Consider the following 21,609-nt stretch of genomic DNA (forward strand, 5'->3'; position numbering starts at 1 on the left):
AGAATCTGAGAAAAACTCCAAATGACTTTACTGAAGAACTTGACGACTCCGAAGGGTCCCAAGAGGTAGGACGTTATTGTAAACAAAAATATACCTTTGGTTTTATGTTTTATTAAATTGAGGCTAAACTTTTCCATACATGTTCAGGTGTCATGCTTAGCAAAATAATAACATTCTCAATTAGAGCAAGATCCTTTGTCCTATAGAAAATCACACTTTTCACAGTAATACATTCTTTTTCCAATGTTTGTCTACATTGTCAGTCTGTATTTGCAACAGAAAGAGACAACAGAAATTGTTAAATGTGTTTTACAGAATAGCTTACAGTCTATAGATTTCACTCCATTATGGGTAAAATGCTGAAAAATGCTTTTATTCATTGTAATTGGAAGCCTCCTGTAAAAATGATTGCATTATACTCCATTTTTTTACAGTAATAATTTATGCCTACTGTAGATTACAATTTTCAGTTTCAGGCACCAAACTCATGCGGTGGGTAAGACACATGAGGTTCAGACTATTAATTCCTTACCCTGAATAGATTTGCCCCTGATCATAGATCTAAGATTGTACCCAATCCCAATGTTAACTCCATCTCCTTCTCTCTCTCTCGTTGTCTCTCTCTCTCCCAACACCTACCAACACAAACCAGCACATAACATACTGTAGGTTTTGAATTAGTGTTGTAATTATGCTTTTCTTTGGTTACATACATAGTTTTATTGTATAATACTGTAAAAACAACAAACAGCAATTTACTGTATTACCTATTTATAGCCATAAATATGATGCCCTCTGGGTGATATTAGGCGTATCTGGTAAATGGTAGATGATCCCTTGATTCCAATAAAACGTTGGTTTAACAGTACGTTACTGTAAATAAGTTAACATTGTACTATATTTCCACCCCACAGTATATATAGTATATATTAGTATAGTATATATCAGTATATATTACCCTACCATATTTTTTGCTTGACAAAAACCTTTTGACCTCTATATGGTATGGTTGTTTCTGGCTCATTAACATATTTTGAGGCACGAATTCAATATGTGTAGGGGATAGATTAGAGTGGCAGCAAGCATCTAACCTTTAATGGTTGAGTATTTGTTATGTTCTTGGTCTGTTTTTCCCTGTAGTCACTGAACATTTGGAAGTCTTTGTAAATGTGCACGTGATTGTGCAAGTGATTTTAAACACCAATTATTTATATATATTTGTTTGATATGCTGTAATATGAAAACACATTACCTAGCTGCCAACCTGCTTGCACCAATCCCATGGAATTACACTAAAATACTGTAAAATACAAACCCGCCTCCCCTCAATGAATTTAATTAATTAATCCCAGTATTAAAATATTTACTGTAAAATATTTACAATTACAGTATTCGCCTGGCAACTCTGCTGATAATATAATTCTGTAAATTTACAGGGAAAAGTTTGACAGTGTATAGGCAAGTTGATCGGCTCCAGGTTTGATGTAATTTGTAATGTCGCCTGTTAAATGATTGTTTTGACCCACTCAGTTGAAGTGAGAAATATTGAGGTGCTGATATATAATCTGAGTTGTGATGGGGTTAGTTTATTGATTTAACTTGGCAAGTCAGTTAAGAACAAATTCTTATTCACTATGACGGCCAACCCCGGCCAAACCCTAACCTGGACGACGCTGGGAATTGTGCGCCGCTCTATGGGACTCCCAATCACGGCCGGTTGTGATACAGCCTGGAAACAAACCAGGGTCTGTAGTGACACCTTTATCACTAAGATGCAGTGCCTTAGACCGCTGCGCCACTCAGGAGTGAGGTTGTTCCTACAGTGATTACAGTCACCTCCAAAATGATTGACAGCCTTGATAAAGATGAGCAACAAAGACTGCATAAAATAAATAATACAAATATAGAGCTATTGTGTGCAAAATCATATTCATTTATACTACTATAATTGCTCAGAGAAAGAGATTTTGTGTAACAAGTAAAAAATAAAATCTCAAAAAGATTGGTGTCAATATTTTTGCCAGTGCCATGATTCTCGTGAATAAATCAAACTAAATTTAAATCTACATTAACATTCTACTTTTTAAAGTTGATCTCATCTTCATTAAGTGTATTGTGGCCTTCCAAGGCTTCCTGTTTCCCTTGGGTCTAAAAATGAGCTAACACGCATGTAAAGTCCTTTCTCGTCCATCACCAGGGGGAAAGGCAACAAACTCACAAATGAAGAGAGAGACAAATCGTTGTTGACTTTCATAGATCAGGCATTAGGTCTAAAAAAACACTACTGGAAAACCAAATATTCTACTTACTCCTATTAGGGCAATAATTGAAAATGTAAAACCACTGAATTGGTTGTAAACTTGCCTGGAAGAGGATGCAAGTGTATCTTGTCCCCACGCACAGTGAGTAAGATGGTTCAGCAGGCAAAGAAAAGTCACATCTTGGGGTTACCAAGTCTCCAAATCTACAATTAGATGCCACTTCTATGCCAATGGGCTATTTGGAAGGGTTGCCATAGAAAGCCCTTATTGAGAGCAATAAACAAATGTAAAAGCGTGGAGTTTTCTAAACGGCATTGGCACTTGGATTGGCACCAGATGCTATGGTCAGATGAGACGTAAAATAGAGCTCTTTGGCCACGCACACCAGTTTGGCTCGAAAGAAGGATGCAATGCAGAAAAAAACCTCATAAGTTATCTAGCAAATACCAGGACATTTTAGCCAAAAACCTGGTTGCCTCTGCTAGGAAGCTGAAACTCGGCCGCAAGTGGATCTTCCAGCAAGACAATGACCCAAAGCACACATCAAAATCCACAAAGAAATGGTTCATTGACCATAAAATCCACATTTTGCAATGGTCGTCTCAGTCTTTGGACTTGAACCCCATTGAAAACCTGTGGTTTGAATTGAAGAGGAAAGCACTATAAGAGCAGATCTAAGGATATCGAGGATCTTGAAATATTCTGTCGAGAGGAATGGTCTAAGATTCCTCCCAATGTGTTCTCCAATCTCATATTTTTTTATTTTATAGAAAAGGCTAGGATACCGTTATCACTGCAAGGGGAGGGTGCAAAAAGTATTGAAAACATGGCTGCCAATAATTTTTTACAACAAATGTTTTGAGATTGTTGTATTACTTGTTATACAAAATGTTTTTCTCTGAGCAATTGTATTAGTATGAAATCATATAACTTTTATTTGTGTACAATATTATAGGTCAGTATTTGTATTATTTTTTTTATACAGTCTTTTTTGCTCCTCTTTATCACGTACACGCAGCACCGTTTTGAGGTTTCAGGAAATGGGATGATAAAAGAGTTTTGCTCTGTTACCTAGATTTTAATTTTTTGCTCCATGGGAAGAGGTTAAAAAAGATTGATACTGTCTTTGTATAAGTGGTTTGGGTGACTGAAGAGCAACTTGAGGCTTCAACGTGTTGCTGTCCATGGTGCTGAACATGCAGAAAATCCTATTTCTGTTGATTATGCCTATTTAATTATGTCCGTGTGCATGTGTACTCACCGTCTCGCTGTTCACCAGCTGTGTCTGAATAGATCCAGTTCTCCACCCACTGATTTTGGGTGCCATTTAGCTGTAGACAATAATCTAACTGCATGCACATTTTGTGTAAATGATTTACATCAAACTGCATCTTTTGTTGAATAGTATTTGTTTACACGGCAGTATCTAGGGCTTTATGATGTTCGACCCTTTTAATCCCAGAATGGGGCACAATTCTCAGAGGTCCCCAGAAGTAGGCTTGAACTGTAGAGGCTGTCTAGTGTAACAGTATAACTTTAGTCCGTCCCCTCGCGCGAACCAGGGACCCTCTGCACACATGAACAACAGTCACCCACGAAGCATCGTTACCCATCGCTCCACAAAAGCCGCGGCCCTTGCAGAGCACTACTTCAAAGTCTCAGAGCAAGTGACGTCACCGATTGAAAGGATATTAGCGCGCACCACCGCTAACTAGCTAGCCATTTCACATCGGTTACACTCACCCGCCTTTCGACCTCCTCCTTTTCCGCAGCAAACAGTGATCCGGGTCAACAGTATCAATGTAAGAGTCTTCACTTTAGTCCGTCCCCTCGCCCCGACCCGGGCGCGAACCAGGAACCCTCTGCACACAACAACAGTCACTCACGAAGCATCGTTACCCATCGCTCCACAAAAGCCGCGGCCCTTGCAGAGCAAGGTCTCAGAGCAAGTGACGTCGCCGATTGAAAGGCTATTAGCGCGCACCACCGCTAACTAGTTAGCCATTTCACATCGGTTACACTAGCAGGTGTTTCACTATAACAGATTTTACAATATCTAAAGTGTTTTTGTGATACATGATGAAAGCAATGTTTCCACAGGACTTGTATATTTAGAATGTCATCTATCCGTGCTTATATTTTCCAATGCATTTTAGCTCCACATATGATTAATTTGTTTTATGTCATGCTTTGAAATCAAACCTGCTAATTTCAAGGCAGTGTTCGCAAATTATATTATATAATTTGGTTTGGGAATGATAAATAAACTGTATTTTTCGTGGGACACTGCACAGTTTTAGTGTTACAGAGATCGTGTTGCATATTTATTTTTTATTTATTTTACCTTTATTTTACCAGGAAAGTTGACTGAGAACACATTCTGGAGAATAATTACAGCCGAGAGAGGGGGGGGGGGGGGGGTGAGCCAATTGAAAGCAGGGGATGATTAGGTGTCCCATCCGAAAGGCGGCACCCCAAAAAATATAGCTGGTTCTATTTGGAATAGTTTGATATAGGTCTTGTTGGAAGGCATTTCAAAAGAGCCAAACATAGTGCTATTTAGATAATGATGAGAAGCGTTAGAGCCTTTTTTCTGCACTGTAACGGAGTTCCGCTGTTGGTGTGTTTCTGAAAATAGCAGTTGATTTTCTAAGGCGTTAGCACATTTTATTCTAGTTTGACAGCAGACCTAGCCTATTACTTTCCTCCCTTTAGTGCGTTATATTCTAGTTTGACAGCAGGGCTAGCCTATTACTTTCCTCCCTTTAGCGTGTTATATTCTAGTTTGACAGCAGGGCTAGTCTATTACTTTCCTCCCTTTAGCGTGTTATATTCTAGTTTGACAGCAGGGCTAGCCTATTACTTTCCTCCCTTTAGCGTGTTATATTCTAGTTTGACAGCAGGGCTAGCCTATTACTTTCCTCCCTTTAGCGTGTTATATTCTAGTTTGACAGCAGGGCTAGCCTATTACTTTCCTCCCTTTAGCGTGTTATATTCTAGTTTGACAGCAGGGCTAGCCTATTACCTTCCTTCTTTTAGTGTGTTATATTCTAGTTTGACAGCAGGGCTAGCCTATTACTTTCCTCCCTTTAGCGTGTTATATTCTAGTTTGACAGCAGAGCTAGCCTATTACTTTCCTCCCTTTAGCGTGTTATATTCTAGTTTGACAGCAGGGCTAGCCTATTACTTTCCTCCATTTAGCGTGTTATATTCTAGTTTCACAGCAGGGCTAGCCTATTACTTTCCTCCATTTAGCGTGTTATATTCTAGTTTCACAGCAGGGCTAGCCTATTACTTTCCTTCCTTTAGCGTGTTATATTCTAGTTTGACAGCAGGGCTAGCCTATTACTTTCCTCCCTTTAGCGCGTTATATTCTAGTTTGACAGCAGGGCTAATCTATTACTTTCCTTCCTTTAGCGTGTTATATTCTAGTTTGACAGCAGGGCTAGCCTATTACTTTCCTCCCTTTAGCGTGTTATATTCTAGTTTGACAGCAGGGCTAGTCTATTACTTTCCTTCCTTTAGCGTGTTATATTCTAGTTTGACAGCAGAGCTAGCCTATTACTTTCCTCCCTTTAGCGTGTTATATTCTAGTTTGACAGCAGGGCTAGCCTATTACTTTTCTTCCTTTAGCGTGTTATATTCTAGTTTGACAGCAGGGCTAGTCTATTACTTTCCTTCCTTTAGCGTGTTATATTCTAGTTTGACAGCAGAGCTAGCCTATTACTTTCCTTCCTTTAGCGTGTTATATTGTAGTTTGACAGCAGGGCTAGCCTATTACTTTTCTTCCTTTAGCGTGTTATATTCTAGTTTGACAGCAGAGCTAGCCTATTACTTTCCTTCTTTTAGTGTGTTATATTCTAGTTTGACAGCAGGGCTAGCCTATTACTTTCCTCCCTTTAGCGTGTTATATTCTAGTTTGACAGCAGGGATAGCCTATTACTTTCCTCCCTTTAGCGTGTTATATTATAGTTTGACAGCAGGGCTAGCCTATTACTTTCCACCCTTTAGCGTGTTATATTCTAGTTTGACAGCAGGGCTAGCCTATTACTTTCCACCCTTTAGCGTGTTACTGTCACGCCCTGGCCTTAGTATTCTTTGTTTCATTTATTATTTTAGTTAGGTCAGGGTGTGACATGGGGAAGGTATGTGTTTTTTGTATTGTCAAGGGTGGTTGTATGGTTTAGGGGGTTAACGTAGAGTAGATGGGTTAGTGTTCAGTGTAGGTGTCTAGGAAAGTCTATGGTTGCCTGAATTGGTTCTCAATCAGAGACAGCTGGTTATTGTTGTCTCTGATTGGGAGCCATATTTAAGGCAGCCATAGGCTTTAGCTGTTTGTGGGTAATTGTCTATGTGTACTGTTTGTGTCAGCACTATTTGTCTTATTAGCTTCACGGTCGTCAGTTTTGTTATTTTTGTTAGTTCGTTTATAGTTGTTCGTTTCTTGTTTGTTTCTCTCTTCTTTTAATAAAGAAGATGTATTTTGCACACGCTGCGCCTTGGTCCAATCTCTCACAGCAAGACGATCGTAACAGTGCGAATAGTTTTTGTGAGAACAGTGGTTATTTTTTTCTTCTTCCGTGACTTTTTTTCTTCCCTTTTTTCTTTATTCCCATATGCTGGAGGTATATATCTTGTTTCCAATGTTTGATGACGCAAATACAGTTTACTTACTACTTTTATTGAAATGTAGGCCTATTTAGACCAATGCCAGTGTGTATTGGTAAATATGGGTAATTTCTGAATGGTGCTCATAGTGTCGCTGTTCACCAGCGGAGGTAGAATAGATACAGCTCTCCACCCATTGGTGTTGTCATTAACAAAGCTCTGGTGTAATTTCACTGCAGAAAACAGTAGAGGTAAACGGTCAGACTGCGCACATATTTTGTTTTGAGATTCTGGTGAATGTTGATCTTTTTGTGGAATACTTTCTCCTTACATCGATCTGGTTAACTATATTTATGGATGTTGTTGGAAGTCTAAGGATGCTGAACAAAGGATTCGCAATGTCAGGCCTGGTCTTCTGCTTTGCTTTCTTTCTTCCACCGCTGCACTCCGCCTATGGAGACGTGAGCTATTCTTTTCCGGAGGAGATGAAACGCGGATCTGTGATTGGAAATATAGCCAAGGATCTCGGGCTGGAGGCGAGCAGACTTTCCGCTCGTAAGGCCCGTATTGATACCGAAGGGAACCGCAAACGGTATTGTGACATTAATCTGAGTACCGGAGATCTGATTGTTGCGGAGAGGATTGACAGAGAGGGGCTTTGTGGAAAGAAGGCTTCGTGTGTTTTAAAACAGGAACTTGTATTGGAGAATCCTTTGGAGCTTTACAGTATCAGTCTTCATGTTCAAGATATAAATGACAACTCCCCGCAATTTAAAGATGAATTGATAAAAGTAGAGATAAGAGAATCAGCTATTAAAGGAGCCCGTTTCTTATTAGAAGAGGCCCAGGATGCAGATATAGCACAGAATGCAGTCCAAAAATATACATTACAAAGAAATGGTCATTTCATTTTGAGTGTTGATACAAATGTAATTGAACTAGTCCTGGACAAAGAGCTTGATCGTGAGCAGGAACGGGAGTTAAGAGTATTGCTATCTGCATCTGACGGCGGAACACCGCAAAGATCAGGTACTGTAGTCATACACGTCACTATACTGGATGCTAACGATAACGCCCCAGTGTTTAGCCAGGCCGTCTATAAAGCCAGTCTGCCTGAAAACTCTCCTTTAGATACTGTAGTGGTTACAGTGAGTGCTACAGATGCAGATGAGGGAGTGAATGGGGAAGTGACGTATGACTTCGGCCATGTGTCAGAGGAGGATAAGAACATGTTTTTCATCAATTCGAAAATGGGTGAAATCAGAGTTATTGGATCTATTGACTATGAAGAGCTGTCTTCATTTGAATTGCGTATTCAAGCTAAGGATGGTTTAGGGTTAGCGTCATATTCTAAAGTCATAATAGACATCACAGATATTAATGACAACGCCCCTGTGATATATCTAAAATCTCTGACTAACCCCATACCTGAGAACGCGTCTCCTGGTACAGAGGTGGGCATCATTAACGTGCAGGATAGAGACTCTGAGAATAACCGACAGGTCCGCTGCTCCATTCAGCAAAACGTTCCTTTTAAGTTGGTGCCATCCATCAAAAACTACTATTCTCTGGTGACCACGGGGGAACTGGACCGTGAACTAGTGTCTGATTACAATATTACAATCACTGCCACCGACGAAGGCTCTCCACCTCTGTCCTCCTCTAAAAGTGTTCAGTTATCTGTAGCTGACGTCAACGACAACCCACCTGTGTTTGAGGAACAGTCCTATAAAGCCCACGTGACTGAAAATAACAAACCCGGTGCCTCCGTGTGTTCTGTTACTGCACGGGACCCAGACTGGAGACAGAACGGAACAGTGATTTATTCTCTCTTACCTGGTGAGATGAACGGTGTCCAAGTGTCCTCATTTTTATCCGTTAACGGAGACACGGGGGTGATCCACGCTGTGAGGTCGTTTGATTATGAGCAGTTCAGGAGTTTTAAGGTCCACGTGGTGGCCAGAGACAACGGTTCTCCTCCACTCAGCAGCAACGTCACGGTCAGTGTGTTCATAACGGATGTGAATGACAACTCTCCTCAGATACTATACCCCGCCCCGGAGGGAAACTCCTTCATGACCGAGCTGGTCCCCAAAGCTGCGCACGGGGGCTCTCTGGTTTCCAAGGTGATAGCGGTGGACGCGGACTCCGGGCAGAACGCCTGGCTGTCCTATCATATAGTCAAATCCACTGATCCGGGAATTTTCACTATTGGTCTCCACAGTGGAGAGATCAGGACACAGCGGGACATTTCTGAATCTGACAGCATGAAACAGAACCTCATTGTGTCAGTGAAAGATAACGGACAGCCCTCTCTCTCTGCCACCTGTAGCATGTATTTGGTGATTTCTGATAACTTGGCTGAAGTGCCAGAACTGAAAGATATCTCTTATGATGAGAGCAATTCCAAACTCACCTCTTATCTGATCATCGCGCTGGTGTCTGTTTCCACCTTTGTCCTCACCTTCATTATTGTCATCCTGGCCGTGAGGTTTTGTCGCAGGAGAAAGCCCAGACTGTTGTTTGACGGAGCGGTCGCCATGCCCAGCACGTATCTCCCTCCAAACTATGCAGAGGGGGATGGAGTGGGAACTCTCCGCAGCACATACAATTTTGATGCATACCTGACGACGGGCTCGCACACAAGTGCCTTCAAGTTCGTCACATCTTACAACGACAACACTCTGCTCGCGGACCAGACTCTGAGAAAAACTCCAACAGACTTTGCTGAGGCTCTTGATGACTCTGGTGTGTCCACAGAGGTAGGCCTGCAAATATATATCATCTAGATTTGCTTTAAGACCAACATGATGGAATAGAGGCTATACTTATTTTCTTCTTTTTCCCCCTGGAGAATTCACTAGTCCCAAGGACTTACTCAATTCTCTAGCTGGGCTATTTAGGCAGCTTACGCATGCTTAAGGTTTCAGGAAATATGTAATTTTGTTAGATGATTATTTTCATCCCCTCGCTATTTAACTGATAGCCTCAGTCTTCAGATGCTAATGTCCTTTTTTCAATGGGGTGTGTTTGTGATTGTTGTACTAGGTGGAGTTTTCACATAGCCTACATGCTTCACAGTTTTGAGGTTAAAATAAAATGAGTAAATGCTGTCTGTGGAGAGTTTATTACAGTGTAGCTGTCCATGGTGCTGAAATTCAGAACATCTCTGTAGGCTAACGCTCATTCAGCATTACCTCTTTCCAGTAACTTGCCCAGTGATTTTCTTCGTCGACATTAAAAAAGTTTGCATAGAAAATATACGCGGCAACTGCTTGCTAGGGTGCGTTTCTATTGAACTATCTTGTGTCGATAAAAACAGCTGGACGCAATGACGTCGCACCTAAAACAACACTTTTTCCAAAGAACCTACAGCGTGGAATATAAATCTAGTGGTTGAAGTGTTTCCATTAACCATTTAGAGAAATTGCTCATTAACAACTGATCGAGAGTCTGTATGCACTTCCACCTAACTGTTTAATTTCTCAGGTAGCCTGCGAAAGCCAGCGTAGACAGAATGCAATAATTGATACATTTTTGCCATATTCTAATAATTGTCATGTGACAGTATCGCCAAAGTCCATGCTATGGTGAAACTTGCAATCCTGTAGATCTGAAATAATTGATTGGTGAAAATTACCAGCCAACCAGAAACGCAAGGCGAAGCAATTCGGACATTCTTTAAAGTCAGGACAAATCTTGTCCTGCAAAGAAACGTACTTTTTTATAGTATACATTTTTATTTTGCAAGCAGTAGGAATTTGGAATTTAATGTGGAGTGGAGCTCATTGTTACATGATTACATCACGTGCCCCACGAACCTTCAAAAGTATTTGTCAATCATTTTGTTGTTTCTTTACATCATCATTTGTCGAAATCAAGAAAGTTAGAAAAAAATGAGAAATCCACCCGTTAAATGGATAAAAATTATGTCGATCTTTCAACCTGGTCTCAGAGAATTTCCTATTATTCTGTACGTAAATCCTAGGCTCTTCATTTAGTATGTATAATATGTTTAGTATGTTTACATAAGACAGATGGTTACTTAAGGCAAAAACGAAAGTAGGGTGGTTTGTCGTGGTGGATGGGTGGGCGTATAACGCAAACTTCCAGCAACCCAAAGTTTGCGAGTTTGAATCTCATCGGACAACTTTTGCATTATAGCTAATTAGCAACTTTTCAACTACTTACTGCTTTTATGCTACTTTGCAACTACTTAGCATGTTAGCTAACCCTTCCCTTCACCTAACCCTACCCTTAATACATACAATTTGAAACGTAACATATCATGCTAAATGGGGTGTCTTGGATTTACGTAAAGAATCATTTACAATGCTCTGAGACCAGGTTTTATCTTTAGAAAATGTCTCCTATGGCTGCAGTTTCCATTACATGTGTCGCAATTAATTGTTTTGTGACATTGCTTTTGTCGAATAAACTTGGATCAATGGAAGCCCGCCTACAGTTTGACTGTCTTGTCACGCTCTTATCCAGAGCTACTAGGGCTTGCTCGGGGGGAAACATTGACAGATTTTTACCTAGTAGCTCGGGATTCGAACCAGATATGTAGGCCTAAACTATTTTGTTATGTCTCTTTCACCAGAGTATGTAGACGGTTTTCATACAATGATTTATCTGTTGTGATTTAATATAATGCCCGTTCCTATCCGTATAGTTGGTTATGCTTATTTCAAGACACTGGAGGTAAAAGTTATCCCCAATAGTTAAAGAGCAGCTTACTTATAAGCATACTTAACTTTTGATGAAATATTTAGAAAAATCGTTGCTTTGTGTAATTTCTAAAGATATGCTCAACATGTCGCTGTTCACCAGCTATGCTTGGATAAACCCAGTTCCCCACCAACTGGTGTTGTCACAACGCTCGGGTGCCACTGAGCTGTAGAAAAGATTGGAGACGTTTCAAATTGCGTGCACATTGTGTTCTGACTAGTTTCATCAGGCTAAATATTTTTTTGTGGAATACTGTTTGTTTCCATTTCAAAATCTAACCAAGTTGTTCGACGTTTTAATCCCAGGATGGGACACAAAGGAATCTCAATGTCAGGCCTGGTCTGCGGCGTTGCTTTCTTTCTTCTACCGCTGCACTCCGCCTATGGAGACGTGAGCTATTCTTTTCCGGAGGAGATGAAACGCGGATCTGTTATTGGAAATATAGCCAAGGATCTCGGGCTGGAGGCGAGGAGACTTTCTATCCGTAAGGCCCGTACTGACACCGAAGGGAACGACAATCGGTACTGTGACGTTAATTTGAGTACCGGAGATTTGATTGTTGCGGAGAGAATTGACAGAGAAGGGCTTTGTGGCGAAAAGTCTTCATGCGTTTTAAAACAGGAACTTTTATTAGAGAATCCTTTGGAGCTTCATCGTATCAACCTCCACATCCAAGATATTAATGACAACGGACCACAATTTAACGAGGGGATGATATATATGGAAATAGGAGAATCGGCAGATAAAGGCACTCGATTCCTATTGGAGGAGGCTCATGATGCGGATATAGGACAAAACTCAGTCCAAAAATACACACTAGAAAGAAATGAGAATTTCGTATTGGCTGTAGATAGTAATATTGTCCAGCTTGTTCTAGAGAAAGAGCTTGATCGTGAACAAAGGCATGATTTGAAGCTGTTGCTTACCGCTGTGGACGGAGGCACTCCGCAGAGATCAGGTACTGTAGTCATACACGTCACTGTACTGGATGCTAACGATAACGTCCCAGTGTTTAGCCAGGCCGTCTATAAAGTCAGTCTGCCTGAAAACTCTCCTTTAAATACTGCAGTAATTGCAGTGAAGGCTACCGATGCAGACGAGGAAGTGAATGGGGAGGTCACGTATGACTTTGGTCATGTTTCAGAAGAAGTAAAGAAAATATTTTCTATCAACCGTCCAACAGGAGAAATTGGTGTTGTAGGCACAATTGATTTCGAAGCGGTTTCGTCATTTGAATTGCGTATCAAAGCGAAAGATGGTTTAGGTTTAGCTTCATATGCCAAAGTTATAATAGAAATAACTGACGTAAATGACAACGCCCCTGTGATATATCTAAAATCTCTGACTAACCCCATATCCGAGAACGCGTCACCTGGTACAGAGGTGGGCATCATTAACGTGCAGGATAGAGACTCTGAGAATAACCGACAGGTCCGCTGCTCCATTCAACAAAACGTTCCTTTTAAGCTGGTGCCATCCATCAAAAACTACTATTCTCTGGTGACCACGGGGGAACTGGACCGGGAACTAGTGTCTGATTACAATATTACAATCACTGCCACCGACGAGGGCTCGCCACCTCTGTCCTCCTCTAAAAGTGTTCCGTTATCTGTAGCTGACGTCAACGACAACCCACCTGTGTTTGAGGAACAGTCCTATAAAGCCCACGTGACTGAAAATAACAAACCCGGTTCCTCCGTGTGTTCTGTTACTGCACGGGACCCAGACTGGAGACAGAACGGAACAGTGATTTATTCTCTCTTACCTGGTGAGGTGAATGGTGTCCAAGTGTCCTCGTTTTTATCCGTTAACGGAGACACGGGAGTGATCCACGCTGTGAGGTCGTTTGATTATGAGCAGTTCAGGAGCGTTAAGGTCTACGTGGTGGCTAGAGACAACGGTTCTCCTCCACTCAGCAGCAACGTCACGGTCAGTGTGTTCATAACGGATGTGAATGACAATTCTCCTCAGATACTATACCCCGCCCCGGAGGGAAACTCCTTCATGACGGAGCTGGTCCCCAAAGTTGCGCACGGGGGCTCTCTGGTTTCCAAGGTGATAGCGGTAGACGCGGACTCCGGGCAGAACGCCTGGCTGTCCTATCATATAGTCAAATCCACTGATTTGGGACTTTTCACTATTGGTCTCCACAGCGGAGAGATCAGGACACAGCGGGACATTTCTGAATCTGACAGCATGAAACAGAACCTCATTGTGTCAGTGAAAGATAACGGACAGCCCTCTCTCTCTGCCACCTGTAGCATGTATTTGGTGATTTCTGATAACTTGGCTGAAGTGCCAGAACTGAAAGATGTCGCTTATGATGAGAGCAATTCCAAACTCACCTCTTATCTGATCATCGCGCTGGTGTCCGTCTCCACCTTTTTCCTCGCCTTCATTTTTGTCATCTTGGCCGTGAGGTTTTGCCGCAGGAGAAAGCCCCGACTGTTGTTTGACGGAGCGGTCGTCATCCCCAGTGCGTATCTCCCTCCCAACTACGCAGAGGAGGATGGAGTGGGAACTCTCCGCAGCACTTACAATTATGACGCATACTTGACGACGGGCTCGCACACAAGTGACTTCAAGTTCGTCACATCTTACAATGACAACACACTGCCCGCGGACCAGACTCTGAAAAAAACTCCAACAGACTTTGCCGAAGAGCTTGATGGCTCTGATGGTTCACCAGAGGTAGGCCCGTTACTGTAAATAAAATCAACTTCTTTTGGTTTGATATGTTTTTGAATGTGATATATTTTTATTAAATTACAGCTAAGAGGATTTTCTTTTTAAATTACCTTGGAGAAAATCATTCTCCCCATGTTTACACAGGAATGTGTAATTCAGCTTGTCTATTTAGGCAACTTGTTTGTTGTCCAGTTGTGATGTACTTTGCAACTCATTGGATGATTTTTTTCAATCACCCCTAAATTAAAGTGAGAAATCCACAGATGTTAACATTATGTGGTGTGGTTTGTGATGTGGGATATGTAGCCTACTGTTTGTGATTGAATTTTTCACATATACTCTGCACAGTTTTGAGGTTAAGGGAAATGGGTTGATATTTGACTCTGTTTGAGTGAAGGAATATTTAGCTTGTTTTGGGAATGAGATAAATACTTTCCTAATATGGAGAGCTATTTACAGTCAGTGATGAGAGAATGCATCTCCGGAGTGGCACAAGCGGTCTAAGGCACTGCATCTCAGTGCTAGCGGTGTCACTACAGAACCTGGTTCGATTCCAGGCTGTATCACAACCGGCTGTGATTGGGAGTCCCGTAGGGCGGCGCACAATTGGCCCAGCGTCGCTCGGGTTAGGGGTAGGGTGTCATTGAAAATAAGAATTTGTTCCTAACTTACTTGCCTAGTTAAGTAAAAATACATTTTTAAAAAGTGGTGTTAAATTTCTGACTGGCAGCGCCTCGCTTTGTCGCTGTCCATGGTGCTGAAAACGCACACAATTCCCTTCTATGCCAGTAGGGTTTACTAATAATGGTTGTTGACTGTCATAACTTACATTCCTTGCCATACTCTGTTTTTGTTTATTGCACTGATGAGTTGTTGTGGCTGAATGACCAGCACCATAAATTGCATACATTTGATATTTGAATTGTAGCCTACTGCACCCCCTCTCGCATGTGCTCTATTGTATAATGTCTTTAATCTACCTGATCTTAACTCATATCAACACAGGATGATTGGCAATAATTCATGTTTTTGTGATGTTTACAATGTCGTTTTTTGGTCTTCTATTGGTTATTTCCAATAGTTTACAAATCAATTCAGCCTAGGTTATTCAGAGGCCTAGAACGACTTTTCCTGGACAATATAAAAGAATGTCAGGTAATATGTATAATATCTGAAGGGTACTCACTCTGTCGCTGTTCAACAGCTACGTTTTTATAGATACTGTTCTCCACCTACTGGTGTTGTTATAAGGATCGGGTGTTCGTGTACCAATTAGCTGCGGAAAGATTTGAGACAGACAAATATAGCATGCACATTTTGAGGATATCATTTTGATCAAACGGTATCTTTTTGTGTATTACTATTTCTTTACACTGCAGTATTTAGACTATATATTATTTTGACGTTTTTAATCCCAGGATGAGTCACAAAGGAATCTCGATGACAGGCCTGATCTGCGGCTTTGTTTTCTTTCTTCTACCGCTGCACTTCACCAATGGAGACCTGAGATATTATTTTCCGGATGAGATGAAACGCGGATCTGTGATTGGAAATATAGCCAAGTATCTCGGGCTGGGGGCAGGAGGACTGTCCGTTCGTAAGGCCCATATTGACACCGAAGGGAACCAAAAACGTTATTGTGACGTTAATCTGAGTACTGGGGATTTGATTGTTGCGGGAAGGCTTGACAGAGAGGGGCTTTGTGGCAAGAAGGTTTCGCGTGTTTTAAACCAGGAACTTTTATTGGAGGATCCTTTGGAGCTGCAATCTCTTAAGGAAGAGATTATCAAAATGGAAATAAGAGAATCTGTAGCCAAAGATGGTCGTTTTTGTCTAGACGAGGCCCATGATGCTGATATAGGACAGAATACGGTTCAAAGCTATACTCTAGAAAATGATGATCACTTCATTTTGAATGTTAATACAAAAAATGGGGGACGCAAGTACGGTGAATTAGTGTTAGACAAGGAGTTAGATCGTGAAAAGGAGCAAGAGATAAATCTAATACTAGTTGCATCTGACGGAGGCACTCCGCAGAGATCAGGTACTGTAGTCATACACGTCACTGTACTGGATGCTAACGATAACGCCCCAGTGTTTAGCCAGGCCGTCTATAAAGCCAGTCTGCCTGAAAACTCTCCTTTAGATACTGTAGTGGTTACAGTGAGTGCTACGGATGGAGATGAGGGACCCAATGGCGAAGTAACATATGCCTTTGATCATGTTTCAGATTAAAAAAGTAATGTGTTTTCTCTAAACTATAAAACAGGAGAAATTACAGTTGTTGGGTCACTAGATTATGAAGAAGAATCCTCATATGAAATGGAAATCAGTGTCAAGGATGGCTTAGGGTTGGCATCATATGCTACGTTGATAGTAGAAATAACTGATCTTAATGACAACGCCCCTATGAATTTTCTCAAAGCTCTGAGTAACCCCATACCTGAGAACGCGTCACTTAGTACAGAGGTGGGCATCATTAACATGCAGGATAGAGACTCTGAGAATAACCGACAGGTCCGCTGCTCCATCCATCAAAAACTACTATTCTCTGGTGACCACGGGCGAACTGGACCGTGAACTAGTTTCTGATTACAATATTACAATCACTGCCACCGACGAGGGCTCTCCACCTCTGTCCTCCTCTAAAAGTGTTCAGTTATCTGTAGCTGACGTCAACGACAACCCACCTGTGTTTGAGGAACAGTCCTATAAAGCTCACGTGACTGAAAATAACAAACCCGGATCCTCCGTGTGTTCTGTTACAGCACGGGACCCAGACTGGAGACAGAACGGAACAGTGATTTATTCTCTCTTACCTGGTGGGGTGAACGGTGTCCAAGTGTCCTCATTTTTATCCGTTAATGGAGACACGGGGGTGATCCACGCTGTGAAGTCATTTGATTATGAGCAGTTCAGGAGTTTTAAAGTCCACGTGGTGGCCAGAGACAACTGTTCTCCTCCGTTCAGCAGCAACGTCACGGTCAGTGTGTTCATAACGGATGTGAATGACAACTCTCCTCAGATACTATACCCCGCCCCGGAGGGGAAATCCTTCATGGCCGAGCTGGTCCCCAAAGCTGCGCACGGAGGCTCTCTGGTTTCCAAGGTGGTAGCGGTAGACGCGGACTCCGGACAGAACACCTGGCTGTCCTATCATATAGTCAAATCCACTGTTCAGGGACTTTTCACCATTGGTCTCCACAGTGGAGAGATCAGGACACAGCGGGACATTTCTGAATCTGACAGCATGAAACAGAACCTCATTGTGTCAGTGAAAGATAACGGACAGCCCTCTCTCTTTGCCACCTGTACAATGTATTTGGTGATTTCTGATAACTTGGCTGAAGTGCCAGAACTGAAAGATGTCTCTTATGATGAGAACAATTCCAAACTCACCTCTTATCTGATCATCGCGCTGGTGTCCGTCTCCACCTTTTTCCTCACCTTCATTATTGTCATCCTGGCCGTGAGGTTTTGCCGCAGGAGAAAGCCCCGACTGTTTGACGGAGCGGTCGCCATCCCCAGCGCTTATCTCCCTCCCAACTACGCAGAGGTGGATGGCACTGGAACTCTCCACAGCACTTAAAATTATGATGCATACCTGACGAACGGGTTCGCACACCAGTGACTTCAAGTACACCCGTTCTTACAATGACAACACACTGCCTGCGGACCAAGCTCTGAGAAAAACTCCAATTGACTTTGCTGAAACTTTTGACAATTCTGATGGGTCCTCAGAGGTAGGCTTGAACTTTTAAACGATAGGTTTGATTTGTATAGGCTATCATAGAGTAGAACATATTATTTTTCTACAATCACAGCTAAGTTGCCTTGTACAATAAGCTATTGACCCTTGGAGTAAATCAGTATTCGCACGTGGTAACCTACGTGAATAACCCAGCTTGTCTATTTGGCAACATGTTTTTGCTTTAGATTTAATGCTATTTGTAATGTATTGATGATGATTCATGACCCCTCACAATTGAGGTGAAAAAAGGATGATGCTGGTATTTGGTTTGAGTTGTGATATTTCTGTTTGTGATTGATTTGGAATGTTGACACAGGCCTACACGCTGCACGTTTGAGGTAAACAATGGGTTAATAGTTTTGCCTGTTCTAGTGGAGTTCTAGTTGGAAAAGGGTCACAAAATAAAAATGCAGTATGTGGAGAGCTACTAAGACAGAGTGATGAGAGAAGCCTTGTGAGTGTCTGAAATTCTGCGGCTTTGGTGTGTCGCTGTCCATGGGGCTGAATCCTTTTTTAGGCATTGTTGTATACTTTTCATTGCTGTTTGACTGTCATCACCTACATTCATTGCCATAATCTCTGTTTTTGTGTATTACACTTGATGAGTTTGTGTTAAGTAAAATACCAGTAATATAAATCTAATACTTACAAAGTAGACCTGTACATTTTCTTGCAGATGTGTTCCCTTTGGAACAGATTTCTGCCTCCTAATCTATATCTTAACTCGTGAAAATAGTCTGAGATGTATTTTAATGTCAGAATTTATGTTATTTTTTTTTCTGGTGTTTTCTGAGTTTCTAGTTATGGCCATAAGTTTCGGGTGATTTCCCCTCAATAGTTACAGTAATCATTCATGCACTCTTCTTATAGGAGAATATATTCAGATGTCAACTTTCCTCGAAATAGAGATTTAGAATAATATTAGTTAACGTGTAATTTCTGTTAAGTACTCATTGTGTCGCTGTTCACCAGCTGTGTTTGGATAGTTACAGTTCTCCACCCAGCGCTGCTGTCATAAGGCCCCATGTTCGGATGTCATTTAACTGCAGAAAAGATTGGAGGTGGTCAGATCGCTTGTACATTCGGTGGATGTTCTTTTCAGCAAACGGAATCTTTTTATGGAGTTTTTCTTTAGAATATCTATACGGTTGTCTATTTCTAATCCCAGGATGGGGCACAAAAGAATCTCAGTGACAGGCCTCGTATGCGGTTTTGTTTTCTTTCTTCTACCGCTGCACCCCGCCTATGGAGACGTGAGCTATTCTTTTCCGGAGGAGATGAAACGAGGATCTGTTATTGGAAATATAGCCAAGGATCTCGGGCTGGAGGCGAGCGGACTGTCCACTCGTAAGGCCCGTATTGATACCGAAGGGGAAAATCAACGTTATTGTGACATTAATCTGAGTCCCGGTTATTTGATTGTTGCGGACAGGATTGACAGAGAAGAGCTATGTGGTGAGAAGGTTTCGTGTATGATTAAATTCGAGTTGGTTCTAGAAGGTCCATTGGAGTTGCATCAGATATCTCTCCTTGTTGAGGATGTCAATGATAATTCACCCATTTTCCCGAAAGATACAATCAAATTGGAAATTACAGAATCGGCAGACAAAGGGGCTCGCTATCGAATTAACGAGGCACATGACGCAGATATAGGACAGAACGCAGTGCAACGGTATACATTAGAAAGGAATGAACATTTTGTGCTGGCTATTCACGAATACACAGATGGAGGAAAGAACGTCGAGTTGGTTTTAGATAAAGAACTAGATCGTGAGGGAAAGCAAGAGATGAGTTTACTTATTACAGCTGTAGACGGAGGCACTCCGCAGAGATCAGGTACTGTAGTCATACACGTCACTGTACTGGATGCTAACGATAACGCCCCAGTATTTAGCCAGGCCGTCTATAAAGCCAGTCTGCCTGAAAACTCTCCTTTAGATACTGTAGTGGTTACAGTGAGTGCTACGGATGCAGATGAGGGATTGAATGGGGAGGTGACATATGAATTCAGTCGCATATCAGACAAAGCAAGAAAGATATTTTCTTTGGGTCACAGTACTGGAGAAATGAAGGTGATAGGTCCAATAGATTTCGAAGGCGACCCAAAATATGAAATGCGCATAGAGGGTAAAGATGGCTATGGTCTTTCATCTGATTCAAAAGTGATAATAGAAATAACTGATGTTAATGACAACGCTCCTGTGATATATCTAAAATCTCTGAAAAGCCCAATACCTGAGAACGCGTCTCCTGGTACAGAGGTGGGCATCATTAACGTGCAGGATAGAGACTCTGAGAATAACCGACAGGTCCGCTGCTCCATTCAGCAAAACGTTCCCTTTAAGCTGGTGCCATCCATCAAAAACTACTATTCTCTGGTGACCACGAGCGAACTGGACCGGGAACTAGTGTCTGATTACAACATTACAATCACTGCCACCGACGAGGGCTCTCCACCTCTGTCCTCCTCTAAAAGTGTTCAGTTATCTGTAGCTGACGTTAACGACAACCCACCTGTGTTTGAGGAACAGTCCTATAAAGCCCACGTGACTGAAAATAACAAACCCGGTTCCTCTGTGTGTTCTGTTACTGCACGGGACCCAGACTGGAGACAGAACGGTACAGTGATTTATTCTCTCTTACATGGTGAGGTGAACGGTGTCCCAGTGTCCTCGTTTTTATCCGTTAACGGAGACACGGGGGTGATCCACACTGTGAGGTCGTTTGATTATGAGCAGTTCAGGAGTTTTAAGGTCCACGTGGTGGCCAGAGACAACGGTTCTCCTCCACTCAGCAGCAACGTCACGGTCAGTGTGTTCATAACGGATGTGAATGACAACTCTCCTCAGATACTATACCCCGCCCCGGAGGGAAACTCCTTCATGACCGAGCTGGTCCCCAAAGCTGCGCACGGGGGCTCTCTGGTTTCCAAGGTGATAGCGGTGGACGCGGACTCCGGACAGAACGCCTGGCTGTCCTATCATATAGTCAAATCCACTGTTCAGGGACTTTTCACTATTGGTCTCCACAGTGGAGAGATCAGGACACAGCGGGACATTTCTGAATCTGACAGCATGAAACAGAACCTCATTGTGTCAGTGAAAGATAACGGACAGCCCTCTCTCTCTGCCACCTGTAGCATGCATTTGGTGATTTCTGATAACTTGGCTGAAGTGCCGGAACTGAAAGATGTCTCTTATGATGAGAGCAATTCCAAACTCACCTCTTATCTGATCATCGCGCTGGTGTCTGTCTCCACCTTTTTCCTCATCTTCATCATTGTCATCCTGGCGGTAAGGTTTTGCCGCAGGAGAAAGCCCCGACTGTTGTTTGACGGAGCGGTCGCCATCCCCAGCGCTTATCTCCCTCCCAACTACGCAGAGGTGGATGGCGCTGGAACTCTCCGCAGTACTTACAATTATGACGCATACCTGACGACGGGCTCGCGCACAAGTGACTTCAAGTTCCTCACATCTTACAACGACAACACTCTACTCGCGGACCAGACTCTGAGAAAAACTCCACTTGACTTTGCTGAAGAACTTGACGATTCTGAGGGGTCCCCCGAGG

At 42.3% G+C, this 21,609-nt stretch overlaps 1 protein-coding gene across 4 annotated transcripts in view; it reads left to right on the plus strand.

Moving 5' to 3' along the window:
• The window catches only part of LOC129827758 (protocadherin gamma-C5-like), a 231,123-nt gene that overhangs the window by 35,059 nt on the left and 174,455 nt on the right, over window positions 1–21,609 (plus strand). The window contains exon 1 of one of the 4 annotated variants that reach the window (XM_055888909.1): window positions 7,077–9,631. The exons of 2 other annotated variants lie outside the window; for them this stretch is intronic. In XM_055888909.1, the coding sequence (XP_055744884.1) occupies window positions 7,223–9,631 (2,409 nt within the window). In that variant the 5' untranslated portion in view covers window positions 7,077–7,222. Of the gene's footprint in view, window positions 1–7,076; window positions 9,632–19,067; window position 21,609 lie in introns of those variants that run through there. One more of the 4 variants, XM_055888896.1, reaches the window with a different exon arrangement.

Source organism: Salvelinus fontinalis, chromosome 29 (assembly GCF_029448725.1).
Source record: "Salvelinus fontinalis isolate EN_2023a chromosome 29, ASM2944872v1, whole genome shotgun sequence".
Lineage (NCBI taxonomy): Eukaryota > Metazoa > Chordata > Actinopteri > Salmoniformes > Salmonidae > Salvelinus > Salvelinus fontinalis.